Source organism: Grammomys surdaster, unplaced genomic scaffold (assembly GCF_004785775.1).
Source record: "Grammomys surdaster isolate TR1022 unplaced genomic scaffold, NIH_TR_1.0 259, whole genome shotgun sequence".
NCBI classification, from domain to species: domain Eukaryota; kingdom Metazoa; phylum Chordata; class Mammalia; order Rodentia; family Muridae; genus Grammomys; species Grammomys surdaster.
In genome coordinates this window covers 1,197,541-1,221,320 of record NW_021604700.1, presented here as the reverse complement: position 1 = coordinate 1,221,320, position 23,780 = coordinate 1,197,541, and the positions used below count along the sequence as shown (strand labels likewise).

At 39.2% G+C, this 23,780-nt stretch overlaps 1 protein-coding gene across 1 annotated transcript in view; it reads left to right on the top strand.

Annotated features, from left to right (window-relative positions):
• The window catches only part of Hmcn1 (hemicentin 1), a 402,633-nt gene that overhangs the window by 296,714 nt on the left and 82,139 nt on the right, over positions 1 to 23,780 (top strand). The window contains exons 57-68 of the mRNA XM_028775780.1: positions 543 to 639; positions 6,054 to 6,215; positions 7,085 to 7,198; positions 7,314 to 7,516; positions 7,814 to 7,895; positions 8,003 to 8,134; positions 8,661 to 8,810; positions 11,111 to 11,270; positions 17,899 to 18,023; positions 18,219 to 18,402; positions 18,998 to 19,095; positions 21,954 to 22,232. Of these exons, the coding sequence (XP_028631613.1) occupies positions 543 to 639; positions 6,054 to 6,215; positions 7,085 to 7,198; positions 7,314 to 7,516; positions 7,814 to 7,895; positions 8,003 to 8,134; positions 8,661 to 8,810; positions 11,111 to 11,270; positions 17,899 to 18,023; positions 18,219 to 18,402; positions 18,998 to 19,095; positions 21,954 to 22,232 (1,786 nt within the window). The remainder of the gene's footprint in view (positions 1 to 542; positions 640 to 6,053; positions 6,216 to 7,084; positions 7,199 to 7,313; positions 7,517 to 7,813; positions 7,896 to 8,002; positions 8,135 to 8,660; positions 8,811 to 11,110; positions 11,271 to 17,898; positions 18,024 to 18,218; positions 18,403 to 18,997; positions 19,096 to 21,953; positions 22,233 to 23,780) is intronic.

Here is a 23,780-nt window from a genome sequence, read left to right as displayed (position 1 = left end):
ATTGGATGCCTGCTGGGATTATCTATCTGGAGTCTTAAAATGCAATGGGAGTCAGTTCTGTCCCTCATAGGCCCACTCTGGCATGGGCAAGTCCTGCTTCCTCACATGGTAGCGGCAGAATTTCAGAGAAAGTGAGCAACACTTGAACTCCAGTGAGATGACACCATTGCCTGGTACATTCTTCTGGCAAGAGCCATTCACAAAGCCACCCTCAGAGGAGGAAATTCCAAAATCACTTTGCAGACTCACAGACAGGGGAAGTGGGAAAATAATTTGGAATAATTTATAGTCAAAATACAACAGGTGTATGTTTTAAAAATCGCTTTTTCTGATTGAATGTTTTATGAATAGATGTGATAGATGTGTGTGTGCTTGGCCTAACGAACAGAAAGCAGCACTGTTACTGGCATATACAGTAGCCCCATGTCTTTATGCTCATCTGGAATTTACTAGAAAGAATGCATCTTGTTTGTTCTAAAAGGCAAAATATTACAAGTTCCTTTATTAACAATTTCAGATGCTATCTCTCCATTTTCCTTTAGATTCTAAATGCACAAATAACAGACACCGGGAGGTATGTGTGCATAGCGGAGAACACAGCTGGGAGTGCCAAGAAGTACTTTAACCTCAACGTTCATGGTAAGAGCTCAGGGACTTGACATCTATTAGGCTCTGCTCGAAAAAGCAAGGAAACCAGGCTTCGGAGAGTACTGCTTGCGTTCTGCTTCAAACTTGATCAATGTGTGAAGACTCATTCATTCACTCTCCTCTCTCTTTCCTCCTACAAAAGCCAGCAAGAATTCCAGAATATAAATCTTGTAGACAGCTCATTTTTATAGTTATTTCATCTCTCAGAATAGAGCGTTTCAACCTATTGGTTATGACCCCTTTGACATTGCAAATCAGATATCCTGCATGTCAGATACTTAAATTAAAATTCATAACAGATAGCAAAATTACTGTTACAGAGTAGCAATGAAATAATTTTATGGTTGGGGTCACTACACCTTGAAGAACTGTATTAAAGAGTGACAGCATTAGGAAGGTTGAGGACCACTGCCTGAGGAGAAAGCATGTATGAAAAAAAGGCTACATGTCTATGTGAAAGTCAAGATGAATGTGTATCTTCTGCTCATAGAAGCATCTTCTTCTGCCCCTGTCTTCAAGTTCAGAGTTACATTGACTACATCCTTCGAGTGTGCAATATGCTCTCTGAATGAGGAAAGACCACCTTATAGAGTTAAATAGCTCATTTTAAAAAGCATGCATACCTAAATTGTGTTAAAGTTAAGTTTTCACACATAACAGACACTCCACAATTATTGTTTTACTAAGCAAAGGGGAGAGGGAAACTGGATGCTTGTCTCAAAATCACCGCTTAAAAAGTATAAATTAGAACAGTGAGAATTATTATAGGATCCACTTTGCATGAAATTCTAGTTTGTTTCAGGAGCATCTAAAAAGGACATTTTTTTTTTTTTTTGGTTTTTCGAGACAGGGTTTCTCTGTGTAGCCCTGGCTATCCCGGAGCTCACTCTGTAGACCAGGCTGGCCTCAAACTCAGAAATCCACCTGCCTCTGCCTCCCAAGTGCTGGGATTAAAGGCATGCGCCACCACCGCCCGGCTAAAAGGACAATTTTTTTATCATCTCAAAAAGCTTTCATTTGGAGCTGGAAGGATGGCTCCAGCTGCTTTGTAAAGGTAAAGAGCTGCTTTGTAAAGGACCTGAACTCAGGTCTCAGCATCTACACTGGGTGGCCCACAACTGCCTACAGTCCCAGCGCCAGCTGAATCTAATACCTCTGACCTTTGTAAACACCACACTCACGTGTCCATACCCCTCCACACACAAATACACATAATTAAAAATTTTAAAAGTAAAAAGTTTTTTTTCCACTAAGTTTTCATTTGGTATGATAACATGTTCTTTTTGGTGTAATGTATGAAGCATATTAAACATACTGATATTTGCCATTTGTATAATAAGTCTCCTTTATATTCTTCCTACCTTTATATTCCTCACACTTATAACACACACTATATGTGCTTAATGAATACTTTTTAGGTGTTTTAGTGAGAAACTCTCAACTGGGAAAGTTGTTCATTGTTTCTTAGTTTTTGCAGTGTGAGGGACAAAAGCTGAAGCATCATCCTGAGCAAGGGCTCTGCTTCTGAGCTAGATCCCCAATCTATATCTGACCTAAACAAAAACAAGTATGAATCGATGGGAAGAACAAATTAACCAATGTGATTATTATAAAAGTATATGTTCTTATCTATATAGCACAACACATATTTAAAAAAATTAGCATGTTGAGGAGCCAGGAAGATGGCTCAGTCAGTAAAGCCCTTGCTCTGTCCTGTCCAGCAGGACATTAAACAGGGGTCTGGGGAGGTCACCTGAAAGAGAGCGGGGGGGGGGGGAGCAGGCAAAGACACAAGGAAGTCACGACTTGTCTATAATCTGATCAGACTGTAAGTTTTACTTTTGCACACTCAGGTTATATACACAAAAAGGCAGGATGTGGGGAAGGGGATGATGCAGGAGCATAGGTGTTCAGGGGGAGTACAGTTATCTTCCAGAACAGAGTGTCAGCTGGGTGAAGCTTCAGGGGACAGATCACTATGACTCTACCTATGATTCACTTGTCTTTATCTAAGTTGGTACTATCCACCAAGGTTACCCATCTACAAGGCCTTATGACTAGGCTTGGCAGCCTTTCACCAAAGCTGTCTGTTTACAATAACTCCCAGCTATCTGTTTCAGTGTTTTTCCACAGAGACCCAAGACTTAGTGTGAGCAGGCATGTATGTCAGGCCTATTTCTGACTTTAGGCCTATGGCTGATTTTAGGCTTTTAGTGTATAAGCAGGGCAGCTCCCGACACTTGTTCCATATGAGTTCAACCTCTGTCCCCCACATAAAATCCTGCTTGTAGCAGTACATACCTGTAGTCCAAGCCCAGGAGAGGTGGAGACAGCAGTCTGCCTGGGGTTAGTTGGCTATTGGTTTTGCTGACCTGGTAAGTTCCAGGTAACAGAGAGGTCACTGAGAGATTACTGAAAGGCCGTAACTAAAAGGAAGATGAGGCAGTAACAGCAATATGGTCTCTCCTTTTATCCCACGTCCCTGCACCACTAAGTAGCACCCTCCTAACTGCTTGATGGGTACCAGGTACTAAGTCGAGTGGGTTTTGCCCATTATCTCTAGGGATTATCTCAGTGATTACCAGTCATTTGCTGACTTTTGATCCCTCCCATATACATGAAAATATAAGGACCACTAAGCTTAAGAAACATGCCCCAAGTTACACAAGTCACAAATGTATAACCAGCATTCTGCACAGGCAGTTTGATTCAAGACACTGTCAAACTGGTTGCTCTCTACTTAGGGATACTCTTTCATGCGTAATATATGGTGAATTTCACATCTGCACTGTATCTATACTAAGGTCACTACCCTATGGCTGGGATTAATCATGGAGTCAGGATTATTGATGGAGTTATACATTCATACTCCTAATATGTGCCAGGCCTTCTTTACTGTGAAGGCCACCTCTTCTTATCTTATTACCCCACAACCACTACCTCATACTTTACTTTCCCCTGAAATGTCGAGTGAGTCTTGTCTTAGTCTTCTCTGTGTTGCTTTAACCACAGAAATTCATTTTCTTCCTAGTTCTGAGAGCTAGAAAGCTTAAGAAGGTTCTAGAAGTATGTGTTTTCTGAAGAGGTCACTTCCCAGCTTATAGACTGCAGCTTTGTCCTCATGTGCCCTCATGTTGTCTTTCTTGTGTGCATGCCTGTAGAGAAAGTTTGTTTACAAGTCCTCTGGAGTCTCTTCATTTTATTTAATTAAAATATAGTTTACATCATTCCTCCCTTCCTCTTCCTACATCACCCAAATTCATTCCCACATCTTCTTTATTACATAACCACACCCATACAAATGAATATATATATATAAAAGCAGCAGTCTGGACCTGTTTGGTGTTGCCTACATATGTATGTTCCTAAGGCTGACTGTTTGGTAGTGGATAACTAATCTGGGGTTCATCCCTGGGAAAAACTAATTCTCTGTCTTTCAGCAGTTCTTAATTGTTTGCAGATCTTCAGCAAAAGATGGGGTTCCATGAGATTTTCCTGGCCTGTTTTAGAATTATTCCCATCTTGTTCAGTAACTATGCAGTTGATACTTTATGACTGTACCTTTCTTGTCATAGTTGGAAGGCACAATCTCACAGCAGTCAGGATCCTCTCTGCCTTTTGAGATCTTTCTTCCCCCGTTTTCATGTTCTCTGAGCTTTAAGTGCAGGAGTTGTGCTGCGGATGTGTCAGTGGGGCTAGGAATCCTACAGTTGATTGTTCTCTGCACTTGAGTAGTTCTGGCTTTCTGTAATCCTCCTGCTGCAAAAAGGAGCTTCCTTGATGAGGGTTAATGTGGGGGTGTCTCTTCTTAAAGGACAGTAATCTTAAATAATTAGGGCCACACACCCCGGACCTCATTGTACATGAATAACTTCCTCGAAGGGCCCAGTTCCAAACACAGCTGCCCTGGGAATTAGGGCTTAAGCTTCTGAATCTAGAGGACACGTTCAGTTCTCACTCATTTCTCCCAGCTGGCATTCATGACCCTTCTGATTCCCAGGCAGTGTAGGGAAGTAGCTAAGCAAAAGGCACTGAGAGCTTGGCTGCTTCATTTTCCGACCTGTTTCTTCCCAGAAGCTGTGAGGCCTTGGGCAAGATGCTAATCTTCCTATGTCTCAGCATCCCTATTGATAATATTAAGAATTGGGTCTAGCTCATAGGCATGTGAAAATCCAATGGGAAGTAAGCGTTCCCATAGTGCCTGGCATGGATCAGTCAACCAAGGAAACTTGAGCTCTGTTTCTATAAGATATTTAGCAGCACAGATCATTGTCAATTGTGTTTCCCTCCTTGTGTGGCCTACACAGTGCCTGGGATGCATTAAGGTTTCAAGAAATATTTAGCCAATGAACTAATACTAGAGTTAATCAATGGGTGAAGCAATCCAAACCACATAATGTTTAAAGAAAAAAAAAAAGAGTTTGCCTTGTCGGCATTTGCTTTTGATGTTGTTAAACCTCAATTTTAACATAATCTAGCAGATACAACAGTGTTTATGGCTTGTATTCTGTTCCTCTTTCTGAACAAGACTCACTTCTACTGTTACTTATGATTGTCTTCATGCCCATTCTTGCTCTGTGTCCTCTTTCCCCTTCATAGGAGATCACTTGAATGTGAATGACACCTTCTGTGGGGTTTTTATGTTGTTGCTGTTATCATTTTTGGTTTTTAAGATAGGGTCTTACTATGTAGCTCTGGCTAGCCTGAGACTCACTATGTAGACCAGGCTGGCCACAGATTCACAGAGATACACCTAAGTCTGCCACCCAAGTGCTGAAATTAAAGGCACTGACACCACATCTGGCATCCTTTGTGTTTTTATTATGAAACATCAAGTCTCACATGTGCATATTTTATGATGTTCATAAATGTCAGTGAGTCATTTATATCGATCTTTCTTATTCTGCTTTTTCTCTCCAATACTCTTGCTTTTTTATCCTTTGTTGTTGTTATTTGACCAATAAGCAGTAATACTATTTCTTAGCATGTTTGTTTCTCTTGAAAGCTGCATGGATTTGCATTGCAAAGATAATCTGTATGATATGATGAAATTCTGAAGTTAAACCTTTAAATTATTTTTGCTATAATAAGAAGTAAAAATAAAGATGTCATATAAAAACAAAATTATCCAAACTACTTAAAAACATTAGATTGTTACTTTGTACTTTGAAAAACCACATACTTAGACTGACCAGAAATTTTTTTACTTTAAAAACTCTGAGACAATCTTTCCTTTCGGAAAAACACCTGATGAACATGGGTTTGATGATGTCATTAGAGATTCTAACAAAGACCACTGGGTATTTCACAGGATCATTTGGTTGTTACTTTTTACAGACCCTTATAATATATGTCTCTGATACAGTCAAAGTTCACTTTTAATATATATACATATCTTTTTACAGTTCCTCCAAGTGTCATTGGTCCTAACCATGAACATCTTTCTGTGGTTGTGAACCATTTCATCTCTTTGACCTGTGAAGTTTCTGGTTTTCCCCCTCCTGACCTCAGCTGGCTCAAGAATGAACAGCCCATCAAGCCAAACACTAATGTTCTCATTGTGCCTGGTAAGGAGCTTACTCTTCTCATAATGTGGGCACACATGGCCTTTCCCCCCATTTTAAAACAAAGGTCATTTCAACACAGTTTTGTTCCAAGTTGAATCCCGCTCCGTTCGTTCACGGTAACCAGGTAGAGCCATTTAAAGTAGATATGTACAGTAATGGAGTCTTCAACAAATTATGAAATTAAGGATCGGAAAAATTTGGGGCTCCTTACCGTAAATGGTGAATAGTCAGTGTAAAAACTTACGGATTGTTTTCAGTGAACTGGAGTCTTCTTGAGAATGGATGATAGCTAGTTAAACATGTAGGTTGGTGATACAGATATGCTAGAGAGTGAGGGCCAGCATGAAGGCTCAGAAATTAAAGGTACTTGCTGTAAAGGCTGACCACCTGAATCTGATCCCCAGGACCCACATGGTGGGAAAAAAGAGAAACTATTCCCACAAACTGTTCTTCGACTTTTACCTACTCTAGCATACCTCCTCCAAAAATAAATTTGTCAGTGAAAAATAACATTTAAAGAAGAATAGACAGTGAATAATACACCCTTGAATGAACAAACGGAGTTCAGATGTCCTGCTTTAGCCTCTGTTTCACATGCATCTCAAGACAGCTATGAGTATAGCCCAACATTTGCAGATGGCATCATGTAGCAATGTCAAAAGCTGGACTCACCCAAGATAAACAGATGACAGACTACAGAAGGACTAACCATCACCTCTGTACTGTGGGGAATTTAAACTCAGAAAGTACTTGCTCAATTGCCCAGACACACACACACACACGCACACACACACGCACGCACGCAAACAATGTAATAGCTACATAACTTAGAATAACCTCTCTCTGTCTTTACATTATATTTCCCCCAGGTGGTCGAACTCTACAGATTATTCGGGCCAAGGTATCTGATGGCGGGGACTACACCTGCATTGCTATCAACCAAGCTGGAGAAAGCAAGAAAAAGGTTTCACTGACAGTTCATGGTGTGTTTTTACTCTCTCCATAATATAATTTCATTTCATTTTCTACTTGATGATTTAGCTAAGTAACTTGATGAAAAAAATAATTTGAATCTTCTCTTCTTGTTTCCTGCCTCAGTACCCCCAAGCATCAAGGATGACGGCAGCGAGTCTCTTTCTATAGTTAATGTAAGAGAGGGGACTTCGGTGTCATTGGAATGCGAGTCAAATGCTGTGCCCCCTCCAGTCATCACCTGGTCTAAGAACGGGCGGATGATATCAGATTCTACCAATGTGGAGATTTTAACTGGTGGACAAATGCTACACATCAAGCGAGCCAAGGTGCATCTTTGGTCCTTGTTTGAGTGTTGTGCCTCCATGGTGGGGTTGTGGAAGAGATAACCGGAAGAGCCCTACACCCCTTACACAGTGAACAATGCTGTTCATGGAAATGTGGACGGTCGATGCCATTGAGCTTATTGTCACTAAAAACAAAGAAAGAAACAGGGTTTTTGAAAGTGTCTTCAAAAGCGGGGCAGTTGAACAGAAAGATGACTGATGATTTAATCCACTCCTGAACCTTGTGGTTGGTCATCTATCACTTAATGGAGCACATACAATAGTATCTTTTTCTTTTAGGTGTCTGACACAGGCCAGTATGTATGTAGAGCTATAAATGTAGCAGGACGAGATGATAAAAATTTCCACCTCAATGTATATGGTGAGCATCTGCCTCCAATACAACTCTTTCCCCTAGATATGCAAATGAAAGATCTTGCCTTGAATTAACTTAATGATGGTGTGTGGTCTTCTTCTTTCTTTTGACAGTGCCTCCCACCATTGAAGGGCCAGAAACAGAAGTCATTGTGGAGACAATCAGCAATCCAGTGACATTGACTTGTGATGCCACTGGGATCCCGCCTCCCAACATAAGATGGTTAAAGAACCACAAGCCTATAGGTAACACACTTGGACATTTTTGTGGTTGCCTTGCTTTGCCCTTAATTCACTACATTGATAAATTAGCGGATTCTTAGTCTTGTGTTCATAGCTGTAGTTAGTTCAAGAAAGCCTAATACTCTGATGAATATAAATTTATCAAGTAGGCTTCTGAGTAAACGTTTGCTTTGTTAAGGTACTGCACGTTGAAGTACCTTGAATGGCCTCATCAATTCAAGGCAAGGTCACTACCACTGCAGTTTACCCCAGCATTCCAACAGTTTTATCTTTTGTTTTGAGGCACGATCTGGCTAAGTGCCTCAGGGTGGTCTTGAACTCTCAATACACTTGACTCAGCCTCTCAACTAGCTGGGATTATAGACATGAATGCACCATTATAAAGGGATTTTTAAAATTTTCATGTTTCAAAAAAATTCTCAATAAAGATACAAAGGGAAAACTTTTAAGAAATGTATATGTGTTACATGAAGAGGGTGGCTTTCAGCATTATTTCTTTACCGTTTTTCCTCCTTATTTCTTCCTATAGAAAATTCTGATCCCCTTGAAGTTCACATTTTGTCTGGAGGAAGCAAACTGCAAATTGCCCGACCTCAACGTTCAAACAGTGGAAACTACACGTGTGTTGCATCCAATATGGAGGGAAAGGCTCAGAAAAACTATATCCTTTCCATTCAGGGTATGTTCACTATACTGTAATCTGTCCCCCTTCCTTTCCTGTATACCATTCAGAGTACAGACTGGCCTGGATTAAAAGAGACCATAGATCAGTGACTCGGATATCCAAAGGTCACTGAAAATACTGACATTTTTGTCATGCATTTACCAGTGCATTCTATTTTCATGGAAAAGCACATAAATCTAGGGAAGGAAAAACAGAATTTAGGATATCTCTGAGTTTTATTTTAATGAAAGTACTACATTTCTGTGGTGTATTCTATGGAACTTCAATTCTTTATTTGGTATAATTAATCTTCACTCTAAAACCATAAATCTGCTCTTATTTTTATAGATATGTAGGATTTAATTCTTAAGATTATGCTATGATTTAATCATGAGTGTGAGAATAGATAAATTTCAAATAATCATGAATCTTACCAAATTTTGTACTGAGAATAAGGAGCGTTAATTCACATGGAAACTATTTAATCATCAGTGCCTGCATGGTGCCTTAGTGTTGAGGAATATAGGGAAATCTCGTTGCTATTTGATTTTCAGCAAACCTCTGAATAAGGCATTTGATTCAAAATGATGGGGAGTCTTGCTTCCTAATTTCATTACCATTACTAGAGAATTGCTGTGTTAAAGCTAACCTCTGAAATTATAGTATAAGTAATTTGATTAGTGGCCTGTGCAAGAACCAATGATGCTTTGAGATTTCAGAGACAGAAAGGGAGAAAATAGCTAGCAGGATGTCTAAGTACGGAAACGCATTTGCCACTAAATCTGAGGACCTGAATTAGAGAGAGTCACATGGTGGAAAGTGGGGACCAACACCCACAAGTTGTCCTCTGTCTTCCACACATGCACTGGGGGACACGTGTACTCACATGCACAAAATAAATAAAATGCAATCTAAAATTAAAGAAAAATAAATAAATTCCATGCTTGATTATGCATAATTGTCAATAATAACTGTTATAAATCATAAAATATGCTGGTGTGACCAAACATTTCCTAAAATTCATTTTAATATATTAATGTAATATCTTAAAACTAGGGAAAATGCACACACATGGGCTCTAATTAGAACAAGACTCAATAGTATGTTTAGTGAGAAAATTTTTAGCACCCTTCTGAAACAGTAAACTTCTGCTAATTTGTTACAATGATTCCTGGTAGACTAGAATGGCATTTAAGAGATGAAACACAGCTATGTTAGTAAATGTTTAATAGTTGACTCACCAAACAAAAAAGATCCTGACTTGTAGCCATGATGAGTTAGTCTCCTGGTGTGTCTATGTCCAGCATGGCCTGATTCTAACTCTCATAATGGCAGTAAACATAGGGTGGGGAAGCCATGGAGGATAGGCTCCTGAAAACAAATGTAAGCTGCTTCTGGCATATCTCTATAGTTCTATAGAACAGAAATCCCAATGTGTTCCTTTCTGACCTTTAACAACTTTGTACTTATGGCATATAGTTGTTTTGCCTAAGTGCATGTCTGTACCACATGCATATCTGGTGCCCAGAGCCCAAAAGAAGGCATCAGATTCCCGGGATCTGGAGATACAGGTGATGTGAGCAGCCATGTGGGTGCTGGAAACTGAACCTGGCTTTTTTATCATTGTTGATATCTTTAAGACACAACACAGATTACTAGATAAAAAAGAGTAGAAACTATTGGAGCTTGAAAAGCATAATATGTCCATCTATTTTTCAGAATAAATAATAATTAGACAATGGACAAATAATTAATATCCATGGTTTCCTGAGACTTAGCATCAAAATGTTTTAAAGGTTGATTGACCTAAACTGTATGGATTACCAACAATCTACCAGGGCTTAATCTTAGGATGATTCCATTGAGTTACCTACAAGATAAATCTGTCATCAGTTCCTGTGACTAAACAGTTACAGGCGTATCGTGAACATTGGCATAATTCTGTGCCTCTGTCTTTCGCATTTAAAAGTAATTCATGAAGGTAACTATGGTCAAGTTAATCTAAGAATAATTCTGAATTGGAAATGACATGTTCTGGGCCAATGACGTGGAACAGCAGGTAAAAGTGCTTTCCACTAAACCTAATGACCTGAGTTCAATCCCTGATACCTACATAGTATTAGGAGATACCCAGAGGACACAAGTTGTCCTCTATTCTCCACATGCCTCAAAACACCAGAAGACAACGTATGTGTATTTACACAGAGAGACAAAAAAGATGTTATAAGAAAGAGATGGTATGGTCTCTTCTTCCATCACATTCATTAGCGTGTATATCCTTATACTTTCCTAATGAAAGTCTTATCTCTCTAAAGTCCCCCCGAGTATTGCCGGTGCTGAAGTTCCGAGTGAAGTTAGTGTCCTTCTCGGGGAAAATGTTGAGCTGGTCTGCAGTGCAGATGGCACCCCCACCCCTCATCTTCAATGGCTTAGGGATGGAAAACCCATAGTGAATGGCGAAACAGAACGAGTCAGGTATGTTTAAAACAATGCTTTCATTATAGATTTTTACAGTCTTCCACAGGGCTCTGATTTCACAGAATACCCCAGATTTCACACAAATAATATCAATGTCTGTTCCAGTTTGCTTTCTATTGATGTAATAAACACCACGACCAAAAACATTTCTGGGAGGGAGTAGTTTACTTCATTTTACACCTTAGAATCTGTTATAAAATGAAGTCTGGGTAGGAAGTCAAGGTCAGAAGCTGGGGGCAGGAGGGTGGGGGAGGCACTGAGACAGAGACCATGGAAGAATGCTCCTTACTGCCTTGTTCTCATGGCTTGCTCAGCCTGTTTTCTTATACAACCCAAGACCGCCTGCCCAGGGATGGTACTGCCAACAGTAAGCATCACACATCAATTATTAATCAAGAAAATGCTCCCATAGAAACGGCCACAGGAAAATCCAGTGGAGGCAATTACTCAGTTAAGGTTCCCATTTCCTGGCTATGTCTAGGCTTGTGTGAAGCTGAGAAAATCAACCAGCACAGCTTCTGTGTCATTAGACTTTAGCCATCACTTACAAAGAGAAAAGAATTAACTTTTTGAGCTTTGAGTATAGAAATTCTCTTTGGATAGCTCTCTAAAGTTAATTGTGTCTGTGTATTTGTGTGTCTGTGTATGTCAGTGTTGGGGGGAGATAAAAGGGGAGAGAAGGTCCTTATTGGTCAATTCTGATTATAAAGTCTCAGACACTATTATGAATCAACTGTCATTGAGTATATTCCTCCAGTTTGAGAATATCCTCAACAAGTTCATGTCATAAAATAATTCTTTCCGTTTTAAAGTCAAGCCAGCGGCATCCCACAAGAGTCATCAATATTTCTAGCTGCAGGCTTTCATCTTAAAGTTATCAAATGGCATGAATGCAGGTTTGATGGACTAAATTATTGGAAAAGACATAATGGCATCATATTCCAGTTCATGGTTTATTCACATCCACTTTAAGCTGATCCTTATTTCTCTTTCTACAGAGATGAATAGCAATGCAATAGTCGTTTTGTGTACCTTGAACAAATTTATCCAGAGAAAAAAGTCTACAATCTCATAAAGATATTTCAACACAAGCATATGTACACACATATATCAGAATAAGCATATGCATAAACATGTACTATTAAATTTATAATTTTATAAATTTATACTATATAAAACATGTACTATTAAATTTATTATTTTATCCAGTATTGTAGTAGTTTCTTTTCTTTTTTTTTCAGTTTTTTTATTGGATATTTTATTTACATTTCAAATGTGATCCCCTTTCCCAATTTCCCCCCACCCAGGAACCTCCTATCCCATCCCCCCTCCTCCTGCTTCTATGAGGATGTGCCCCCACCCACCCACAAATTCCCCCACACTGGGGCATCCAGTCTTCACTGGACCAAGGATCTCTTCTTCTACCTATGCCAGACAATGCCATCCTCCCCTACATACACAGCTGGAGCCATGGGTCTCTCCCTATGTTTAGACCCTGGGAGCTCTGGTTGGTTGGTATTGTTGCTCTCCCCATGGAGCCACAAACTCTTTCAGCTCCTTCAGTCTTCTCTCTCACTCTTCCATTGGGAACCCCATGATCAGTTCAATGGTTAGCTGTGAGCATCCACCTCTGTATATTTCAGGCTCTGGCAGACCTCTAAGGAGACAGCTGTATCAGGCTCCTGTCAGCATGCACTTCCTGACATCCATGTCAGTATCTAACTTTAGTGATTGCACATGGGATGGATACCCAGGTGGAACAGTCTCCAGATGACCCCTCCTTCAGTTTCTGCCTCATACTTTGTCTCCATATTTGCTTCCATAAGTATTTTGTTACTCCTTCTAAGAAGGATCAAAGCACCCACACTTTGGTCTTCATTCTTTATGAGCTTCATGTGGTCTGTGAGTTGCATCTTGGGTATTGCAAGCTTTTGGGATAATATCCAGTTATCAGTGAGTGCATACCATGTGTGTTCTTTTGTGATTGGGTTACCTCACTGAGGATGATATTTTCTAGTTCCATCCATTTGCCTAAGAATTTCTCGAATTCATTTTTTTTAATGGCTGAGTAACACTCCATTGTGAGAATGCACCACATTTTCTGTATCCACTCCTCTGTTGAAGTACATCTGGGTTCTTTCCAGTTTCTGGCTGTTATAAATAAGGCTGCTGTGAACATAGTGGAGCATATGTCCTTGTTATATGTTGGAGCATCTACTGGGTATATGCCCAGAAATGGTATAACTGGGTCCTCAGTAATGCTATGTCCAGTTTTCTGAGGAACGGCCAGACTGATTTCCAGAGTGGTTGTACCAGCTTGCAATTCCACCAACAATGGAGGAGTGTTCCTCTTTCTCCACACCCTCACCAGCATCTACTATCACCTGAGTTTTTGATCTTAGCCATTCTGACTGGTGTGAGGTGGAATCTCAGGGTTGTTTTGATTTGCATTTCCCTGATGACTAAGAGTATTGAACATTTGCTTCTTGGCCATTCGAGTTTCCTCAGTTGAGATTTCTTTGTTTACCTTTGTATCCCATTTTTAAAAGGGTTGTTTGGTTGTCTGGAGTCTAATTTCTTGAGTTCTTTGTATATATTGGATATTAGCCCTCTATCAGATGTAGGATTGGTAAAGATCTTTTCCCAATCTGTTTGTTGCCAGTTTGTCCTATTGACAGTGTCCTTTGACAGAAGCTTTGCAATTTTATGAGGTCCCATTTGTCAATTCTTAATCTTAGAGCATAAGCCATTGGTGTTCTGTTCAGGAACTTTTCCCCCCGTGCCCAGGTATTAAAGGGTCTTCCCCACCTTCTCTTCTGTTAGTTTCAGTGTATCTGGTTTTATGTGAAGATCCTTTATCCACTTGGACTTGAGCTTTGTACAAGGAGATAAGAATGAATCGATTTGCATTCTTCTACATGCTGACCTCCAGTTGAACCAGCACCATTTGTTGAAAATGCTGTCCTTTTTCCACTGGACAGTTTTAGCTCCTTTGTCAAAGATCAAGTGACCATAGGTGTGTGGGTTCATTTCTGGTTCTTCAATTCTGTTCCATTGATCTTCCTGCCTGTCTCTGTACCAATACCAGGTAGTTTTTATCACTATTGCTCTGTAGTACAGCTTGAAGTCAGGGATGGAGATTCACCCAGAAGTTCTATTATTGTTGAGAATAGTTCTCACTATCCTGGGTTTTTTGTTCTTCCAAATGAATTTGTGAATTGCTCTTACTATCTCTATGAAGAATTGATTTGGAATTTTGATCGAGATTGCATTGAATCTGTAGATTACTATATTAATCCTGCCAATCCATGAGCATGGGAGATCTTTCCATCTTCTGAGATCTTCAATTTCTTTCTTCAGAGACTTGAAGTTCTTCTCATACAGATCTTTCACTTGGTTGGTTAGATCCACACCAAGGTATTTTATATTATCTGTGACTATTGTGAAGGGTGTCATTTCCCTAATTTTTTCTCAGCCTGTTTATCTTTTGAGTAGAGGAAGGCTACTGATTTGTTTGAGTTGATTTTATATCCAGCCACCTTGCTGAAGTTGTTTATCAGGTTTAGGAGTTCCTAGTGGAAGTTTTAGGATCACTTAAGTATACTATCATATCATCTGCAAATAGTGAAATTTTGACTTCTTCCTTTCCTATTTGTATCCCATTGACTTCCTTTTGTTGTCTAATTGCTCTGCTAGGATTTCCAGTACTATATTGAATAGGTAGGGAAAGAATGGGCAGCCTTGTCTAGTCCCTGATTTTAGTGCGATTGCTCCAAGTTTCTCTCCATTTAGTTTGATATTAGCTACTGGCTTGCTGTATATTGCTTTTACTATGTTTTGGTATGGGCCTTGAATTCCTGATCTTTCCAAGACTTTTACAATGAAGTGATGTTGAATTTTGTCAAATGCTTTCTCAGCATCCAATGAGATGATCATGTGGTTTTTTCTTTGAGTTTGTTTATTTAGTGGATTGCATTGATGAATTTCTGAATATTGAACCATCCTAGCATTCCTGGGATAAAGCCTACTTGATCATGATGGATGATTGTTTTGATGTGTTTTTGGATTCAGTTTGCAAGAATTTTAATGAATATTTTTACACTGATAGTCATAAGGGAGGTTGGTCTCAAGTTTTCTTTGTTCTGTCTTTGTGTGGTTTAGGTATGAGTGTAATTGTGGCTTCATAGAACGAATTGGATAGTGTTCCTCCTGTTTCTATTTTGTGGAATAGTTTGAAGAGAATTGGTAGTAGGTCTTCTTAGAAGGTCTGATAGAATTCTGTACTAAAACCATCTGGTCCTGGGCTTTTTTTTTGGTGGGGAGACTGTTAATGACTGCTGCTATTTCTTTAGGGGTTATGGGACTGTTTAGATGGTTTATCTGCTCCTGACTTAACTTTGGTACATGGTATCTGTCTAGAAAATTGTCCATTTCATCCAGATTTTCCAGTTTTGTTGTAGTAGGATCTGAAGATTTTTTAAAATTTCCTCAGTTTCTGTTGTTATGTCTCCCTTTTTCAGTTCTGATTTTATTAATTTGGATACTGTCTCTGTGCCCTCTGGTTAATCTGGCTAACGGTTTATCTATCTTGTTGATTTTCTCAAAGAACCAGCTCCTGGTTTTGTTGATACTTTATATAGTTCTTTCTGTTTCTACTTGGTTGCTTTCAGCCATGAGTTTGATTATTTCCTGCCTTCTACTACTCTTTGGTGTATTTGCCTCTTTTTGTTCTAGAGCTTTCAGGTGTGCTGTCAAGTTGTTAGTGTATGCTCTCTCCAGTTTCTTTTTGTAGGCACTTAGAGCTGTGAGTTTTCCTCTTAGCACTGCTTTCCTGGAGTCCCACAGGTTTTGGTATGATGTGTTCTCATTTTCATTAAATTCTAAAAAGTCTTTAATTTTTTTCTTTATTTCTTCCTTGACCAAGTCAAGCCCCTGGCTCCCAGCTATAGCTCTGGGGTGTAGGTTAGTGGGAGAAGGTTCTTACCCGCTGCTCTGAGTGCAGTGGCTCCTCTAGGATGTCTCACGATATGGTATCTTCACGGGAGCAGACCAGCTAGGTGTCTGCCCCAGCCAAAAGGACCAAGAGAGGGGCAGAAGGGAGTGGTATTCCAGAGGGGTGGGGTTTGGGTGGCTGATGGGTCCTGAGTGCCCTAGGCTCCCAGTTGTAGCTCTGGGGTGTAGGGTAGTGGCAGAGGGTTCTTATCCGCTGCTCTGAGTGCAGTGGTTCCTCTAGGATGTCTCAGGATATGGTATCTTAATGGGAGCAGATGAGCTAGGTGTCTGCCCCAGCCAAAGGGACCAAGTGAGAGGAGTAGTTTCTTTTCTAGTCGGTGAATTGAATACATAAAACTTAAATACAATAAACATCCTTGTAATCATTTTATATTAAAGTGCATGTATTTGTCCCCTTTACAAGATTGGTAAGCTTCCAGATAATGTTTTCAGAAATATTGGATATTTTATTTCTATTATGTGAACAAATATGAATTATTAACAAGTGTTTAGTAATTTTCATTAAGTGGATAGTGGACAACTTTCAAACTTGGTAGAACTTTAGGGCCTGTATTGGTACCTGGGAAGCCAGAATTCTAAATTCCTAAAGTTGCTTTTTGTTGCCTCCACTTGACTCATGACTTCCTCACTGTCTGATGGAGCTATAGATATAGATATAGCTATAGAGCTATAGATATCTAGGTGGAACAATTTATCAACACCACTTTTTTTAAAGTCAACTTAGTACTATTGACTGTGACAACCTGAAATTTTAGTTTGCAATATATTTTAAATCATAGAACAATTATTTTCACGTATTGAGGAAAGTATAACTACATTCAAATAGTATACTTTCAATATCATCCTCCAAATGTGATATTTAATGGTACACTGTAGTAGAAATTCATAATCATAGGTGCTAATGGAATAACTATTCTTAAAGTAGCTGTAGATAACATTTTAAACATCCTAAAGCATAGAATGCTTTGTTTGATAACTAATAGTATATGGAGAAAATGAATAGTGTAATAATCTTAGCTTAGATACATTTTGTTATCTAATTTCATATTTATCATTTACTTTTATATAATTCAAAAGAAACACTTTAGCTGATTGAAAAAACTTCAGACTATATCTATATATGTACAGTCATCACTGTTTAAGTAAATGATACTATTTTGTTCTTTTTATTAGAGTTTCATTAGGACATTTAGAATTAATTTTTTATTCACATTTTTCAGCTTGTCATTTTCTTTATTTCACACCAGAATTTTCAAATTTTCATTGACTAGATAACTCTTATTTGTCACTAAGATATAGCATTCTAAGTCTGAGAGAAAGGCACCCCTGTCTGTCATGTTCCTGACCTAACTATCTTTGTGTCCTTCTTCTCAGAAGGAGATGATGGATATGAAAATGGTTTCTGTATGATTTTAGTTTCCTGAGATTGATATCAGTTTCTGTGACTCTGACTTCCATATGTTCTATGTACTTGAGAAATAGGGTTAAATCATTCTATTCTAGATGAAGGCATTATGTTATAATGACATATATTTTTCACAGGATACAATAAAGTTGAATGAGTTTTTCAGATCCTATCCCCATAGAGCCTCTGTCCTAACTTTTCCCACAGAGTCACCACAGATGGCAGCACATTAAACATTTACAGAGCCCTCACGTCTGACATGGGGAAGTATACATGTGTAGCTACTAATCCTGCTGGAGAAGAAGACCGAATATTTAACTTGAATGTCTATGGTAAATATGAAATGCCACCAAGTTTGGGATTTACTACCTTAAGAATCCATTAATAGGCCACAAGTGACTGGAGCACTTAAATGAACTCTAATATTAATGGTCTTTTCGGGATACAAAGCAGAAGCCAGAGCAATTACAGTGCAAATGATTTGAACTCATATATCTTCTCTCTCATCCACTATGTGTATTGCATAGTTCCACCTAAAATCCGAGGTAATAAAGAAGAAGCAGAGAAGCTGATGGCTCTGGTAGACACATCAATAAATATTGAATGCAAAGCCACAGGGACACCTCCACCACAGATCAACTGGCTGAAGAATGGTCTTCCTTTGCCCATCTCTTCCCACATTCGCTTGCTGTCAGCAGGACAGGTTGTCAGGTTAGAATGTGTTGTGTGTCCTTTCCTAAGTGCTTATGATAACAGTGATTGACAACTCTTTTTTCACCTACACAACATTTAAGACATGCTTTTCCCTATGCTTTTATTGCTGTCATGCTGATCCATTCCATTTGAGTTCAGAAGAGGGAAGATAAGAGGCCGAACATAGAAGTGGCTTTGCATTCTTATTCAATGCTTGCTTTAGTAAAGGTGTGCACGGTAGATCTTGAGAGATGAATTGTTTTCAAGCTTATAATTTTGAGATATATACTTTAAGCACAGCATTACATGTTAAGATGGGAGGTTGTTGATGATGCTCATGTGATCTTCATGCTACCATTTTTCTCTGTTAACGTGTTTGAGAAATATTCACTCGAGCGATTATGTTGTATTCCTAGTGGTTTGCCATTAATACACTTACCTCTGTGCACACCGTTGCAGTTGGAAATATCTACATTTTGTGATAATGGTCACAAGCTTCATATCTAAGAATGTTCAATATAAATTTTATTCTATCATCTGTTTATAAGTCATAGTTATCTTGTTTGTGTATGTTGAAAGGATTGATTGTGAAATGCGGGGTCCTGTTTTGCAGGATCGTGAGAGCTCAGGTGTCTGATGTTGCTGTCTATACTTGTGTGGCCTCCAATAGAGCTGGGGTAGACAGTAAGCACTACAGCCTTCAAGTCTTTGGTATGTTCCAGAAATGATCCTACCGTGTTACTCCAAGTTTAGCAGCATTAAGCAGCATGCCTTTTGAAACTGACTTCCTCAAAGACTTGTAAATCCAACATTCCTCTGTCAAAAATAATTGTCAAAAAAAATCTCTCTACTAGGGTAGACTGTGTTTTCTCCGTATTTATTGGTCCATACTGTCTGTCAAAATTCTCTTCTAATACAGAATTAATCAGATGTAAGGTTTTTAATTAAATCTTTGACAGTGTAACATTTTCATAATGATCACAGACCACTCTCATATCCCACCCTCTTGTGTATTCCTATCACCTGTCTACCACTTACTTTTCCAAATCTCTTCTTCCTATTTCTGTCTAATATTTTGTTTTGTGACCCGCTGAGTCTGCCAGTGCTGCCTGTGCAATCATGAGTTTGGAGCTGTCCATTGGAAGCTAGTGGACTCTAAAGATAATGGTTATTCCTCTTCTAAAATCTGTCAGTAATCAACAGTTAGTGGTAACAGATATGGCCCTGGTAGCCCCTCTTCCTTCCATAACTGGTGATTGAGAGGGCCAGACTGATTGTTGACTAGGCCAGTCTCGTGTGAGCTCAGGGTAGTCGGCCACAGTTCGTCTGAGTTCATGATTGCGATGTTGCACTGAGTCTTGAAGATGGTATTTTCAGCAATCCACCTTTCCTCACCTTCTGACCCTTACATGTGCCTTACTTATATCAATTTGTTTCTCTGTTGCTGTCATGAAGCAACTTGGAAGCAGAAATGAAAGCAGAACCACAAAGGAGTGTTACTTCTTGGCTTGTTCTCCAGAGCTTGCTCAGCTTGCTTCCATATACAATCAGGGCCACCTACCTGGGGGTGGTGCTTCTCACAATGGGCTGGACATTCCTACAGCAATTATTAATCAAGGAAATGTCCTGCAGACATACCCACAAACCAATCTGATGGAGGAAATTCCTTAATTGAGGTTCCCTTTTCCCAGTGACCCTAGTTTGTGTGGGCTAACCAGAATAATGCCTCTTTTTGTTCAGTGTTCCCAGCTCTTACAGAGAGTTGTGTAAGTGACTTGCTTAGAGATGATCCCTAACTTATTCTCAGATTGTAGGGCAATGATGAGTCTCTGAATTCATCACTGTTCACTTCCAGGAGAGGCTTTTCTAATTTGGGGTGATAGGAACTTCTGTCTTCCTCATACCGATAGAGATTTAGAAGGTAGTCTGGTGTAATTTAATTAAACAACAGTAGTGAGTTCTCCATTTGAGCCTCCAATCTCCTCAGTCAAATGGTTTGCAATCCAGAATACAATACCAGACATGAGTTCCTTCCAATGCAACAGGTCTTAAATCTAATCAGAGTGGTTGGTAAACCCTATAGCATCCGTGCCACTGTTGCCCAACAAGTTGATTTTTCAGTTTGGAGGATTCACAGCTGAGTAAGACAACTTCTGCCTTTTTTACCCCAGGAGCTTACTTTGTATCTCCCAGCATATTGAAAGTTAGCCAGTAACAAAGACACTTTCATCTCATCTCTCGCTTGCTGTTTCTCTGTCTCGAAACAGATGTGTGCTACCTGTAACAATATTGTATTATACTCTGGTTCTGGTGGGCCACCCAGAAGACTGACAAGAGCCTGATAGTTTGAGAGAAGCATGCCTGGCCAATTACTGGCGAGGTATCCCACTTCTAGGACTGGGGATTTTGTTTAGTACCTGCTGTTTCTAGGAGCATCATCACTTAGCCATGCAGGGGAACTCCACACAATCTCTCTTTTGTGTATTGGAGGTGGGGGATTAAGAGAGTAGGTTTCTATATGGCTTATTCATTTTAGCTAATCTACTAAAATTAGATTAGCTAATTTAATCAGCTAATCTCACTCACTCAGTGAGTGAGATTAGCTGATTAAATTAGCTAATCTCACTCTTATCTCAGCTCTCACTCTTATCTCCCCATCCCTTCCTGCCTCAATCATTCCACCCTCAGAATTTCCCCTCTCTATGATCCATCCTCCCTTAAGACACTCCTTATGTCACTTTCCTAGTATCCTGGCTTCATGTGTACTTCATGTTAAACAAGCAGAACTAAAGTTTTCAAAATAGTATTTCAATCCTGACAGAAGAATTTTTTGTTCATGTGCACATACCAAAAAAAAAAACCTGTTTTCTAACAACATTAGCAACTCATTTAGAGATATAAAATTTGAATAGATTCATTTGCATTTATGAGATAGTGTAGATTGCTGGTTCACATTTCTCAATATATAAGAACATCTCACAACAACTCCGAGAACCTAAGAACTATAATCTGTGATGTTTATAAAACTTACTCTATTACTGTGCTCTCCATATGGTCATTGAAAGTATAGTATTGAATTATTATAAGAACTACTATAGCGCTGGGCAGTGGTGGCGCACGCCTTTAATCCCAGCACTTGGGAGGCAGAGGCAGGTGGATTTCTGAGTTCGTGGCCAGCCTGGTCCACAGAGTGAGTTCCAGGACAGCCAGGGCTACACAGAGAAACCCTGTCTCGAAAAGCCAAAAAAAAAAAAAAAATGAACTACTATAGCATCATAACAAATTAAAGAGACTATGCTAGCAAGTTGAAAGTGTTACCAAAATATAATGCACATTGATTGTATATTCAGTAGGAAAGCAATTTTGAGACTTCTTTGCTAATCCATGGAATAGTAATAATTAGCCCAACCAAAAAATAGATTTACAGTAAAGTCAATTTATTCTATGCTCTTTTAAAATACTTTGCTTTATTAAATGTAAAAATAGCATAGAAGTATTTAAATACTGCCACTTAAGTTCACCTCAAATTATAATATTCATACATTTTACCTGATTTATTTTCTGTACAGTGCCACCAAGTATGGACAATGCAATGGGCACAGAGGAAATCACAATTATCAAAGGCAGTTCTACCTCTATGACATGCTTTACAGATGGAACCCCCACTCCTAGCATGTCTTGGCTCAGAGACGGCCAACCTCTGGCACTTGATGCTCATCTGACTGTCAGCACTCAGGGAATGGTCCTTCAGCTCATCAAGGCAGAAACGGAAGACACTGGAAAGTACACCTGCGTTGCCTCGAATGAAGCTGGAGAAGTCAACAAGCATTTTGTCCTGAGAGTCCTAGGTACATAGCCATGCTGATAAGTACAGAGAACTTGAGAATTCAGTGACGGTCAAGACCTGAATACTGAGTATAGTACTTAGACTTGTTCTTTATGGGACAAACTTTAATGAAAACTTTTCATTTTTGTTCTATAAGTTGCCTAAATTCATCTAAAGCAGATTGAGCTTGAATGGTGAGTTTTAGTTGTTTTCAAAGGTAAAAACTCCTATTCCTAAGATACTATTTATTGAAAAGGCATGATACCCTACTAATGTCAGACCTGAGATTGTGTTTGCACATGAATGGCTGCATATGTGTGTACAGATGTGGAGATAAATGTATCCATGCAGAGACCTGGTGTTAGTGTTAGATGTTGTTTTTGGTTGCTCTTCACTCTGGTGTGTGTGTGTGTGTGTGTGTGTGTGTGTGTGTGTGTGTGTGTGTGTTTTGACACTGCATCTTTCTCTGGGCCTAGATTCTTACTGGCTGTCTTGCCTCAGGGATCCCCGACTCATGCCTCTTGGGCATTGTGGTTACAGGTGGCCACCGTGCCTGCCCTGCTTTCACATGGGTTCTGGGGATCCTAACTCCAGGCTTCATGCCTATAAGGTGAGAGCTTTGCCTACTGGCCCATCTGCCCAGGCCCTAAGAGATGGCTTTTTAGCATTTTCTAAGAATGTAAAGTACATTTGAAATTGGAAACTGGATAAAATACAATAATACTTATGCTATTATCCCAATCAGTCTTGTATTATCCAATTTTAAGATTACAGTCAGAGCCATCACTTTGAATAGCCAATTTCTAGTTACTCTTGTATACATTAAAAGTCAATATTTTAAGCTCATAATACAACATTTTACCAGTGAAAAACAACATAAAGACAAATTACAGTTTTTCTGTATAACAAAAAAATAATCTTGACGGTGGACATAAAAAGGGGATAAATGAAATCACCTAAAATGATAGTCAAGATTTTTGAGGGTTTTCCCCCACTACAATGTTGGGGATCTGCCATACTCCTTTCACAGAAGAGATATGCTCCTTACTGAGAATAGCAGAAAAGAATTTTGGCAGGTGTCCTGGTTAGGAAGGGCTAGCATATGTTTTCAGAATGTGCTGCAATCTTTCTCAGAGCACCTATTAAAATTCAATTATTTATGTGAATTTAAAAGTTGTCTTTATCCCTAGTTAAGTTTTATGATGGGGAATGCAGCTTGCCTCGTACTTATTGCTGGTCTCCAATGCTTGGTATGATGTCTGACACACCAGAAATTCTTACTGTGTATTTGTTGGATTGAACTGAAACCAAACTAGATACTTCTGAGCTGCACTGATGGGAGTTTTAACTGTAGACTTTGGCAGAACACTGTGGAAATATACCCAAGGAGATGTTCTGGTATATCCGAGTCTTCAAGTAGGAAAGGTAGTGGAAGAAGAAAGATTTTCCCAGGCTATTTAAAAACATGTAAACAACACAAAATTTGGGTTTGTATGATTGGGATGCCTAGGTTACAAATCCCTACCCATCAGTTTATGAGCATGAGTTACAATGGACGAGATAATATGAC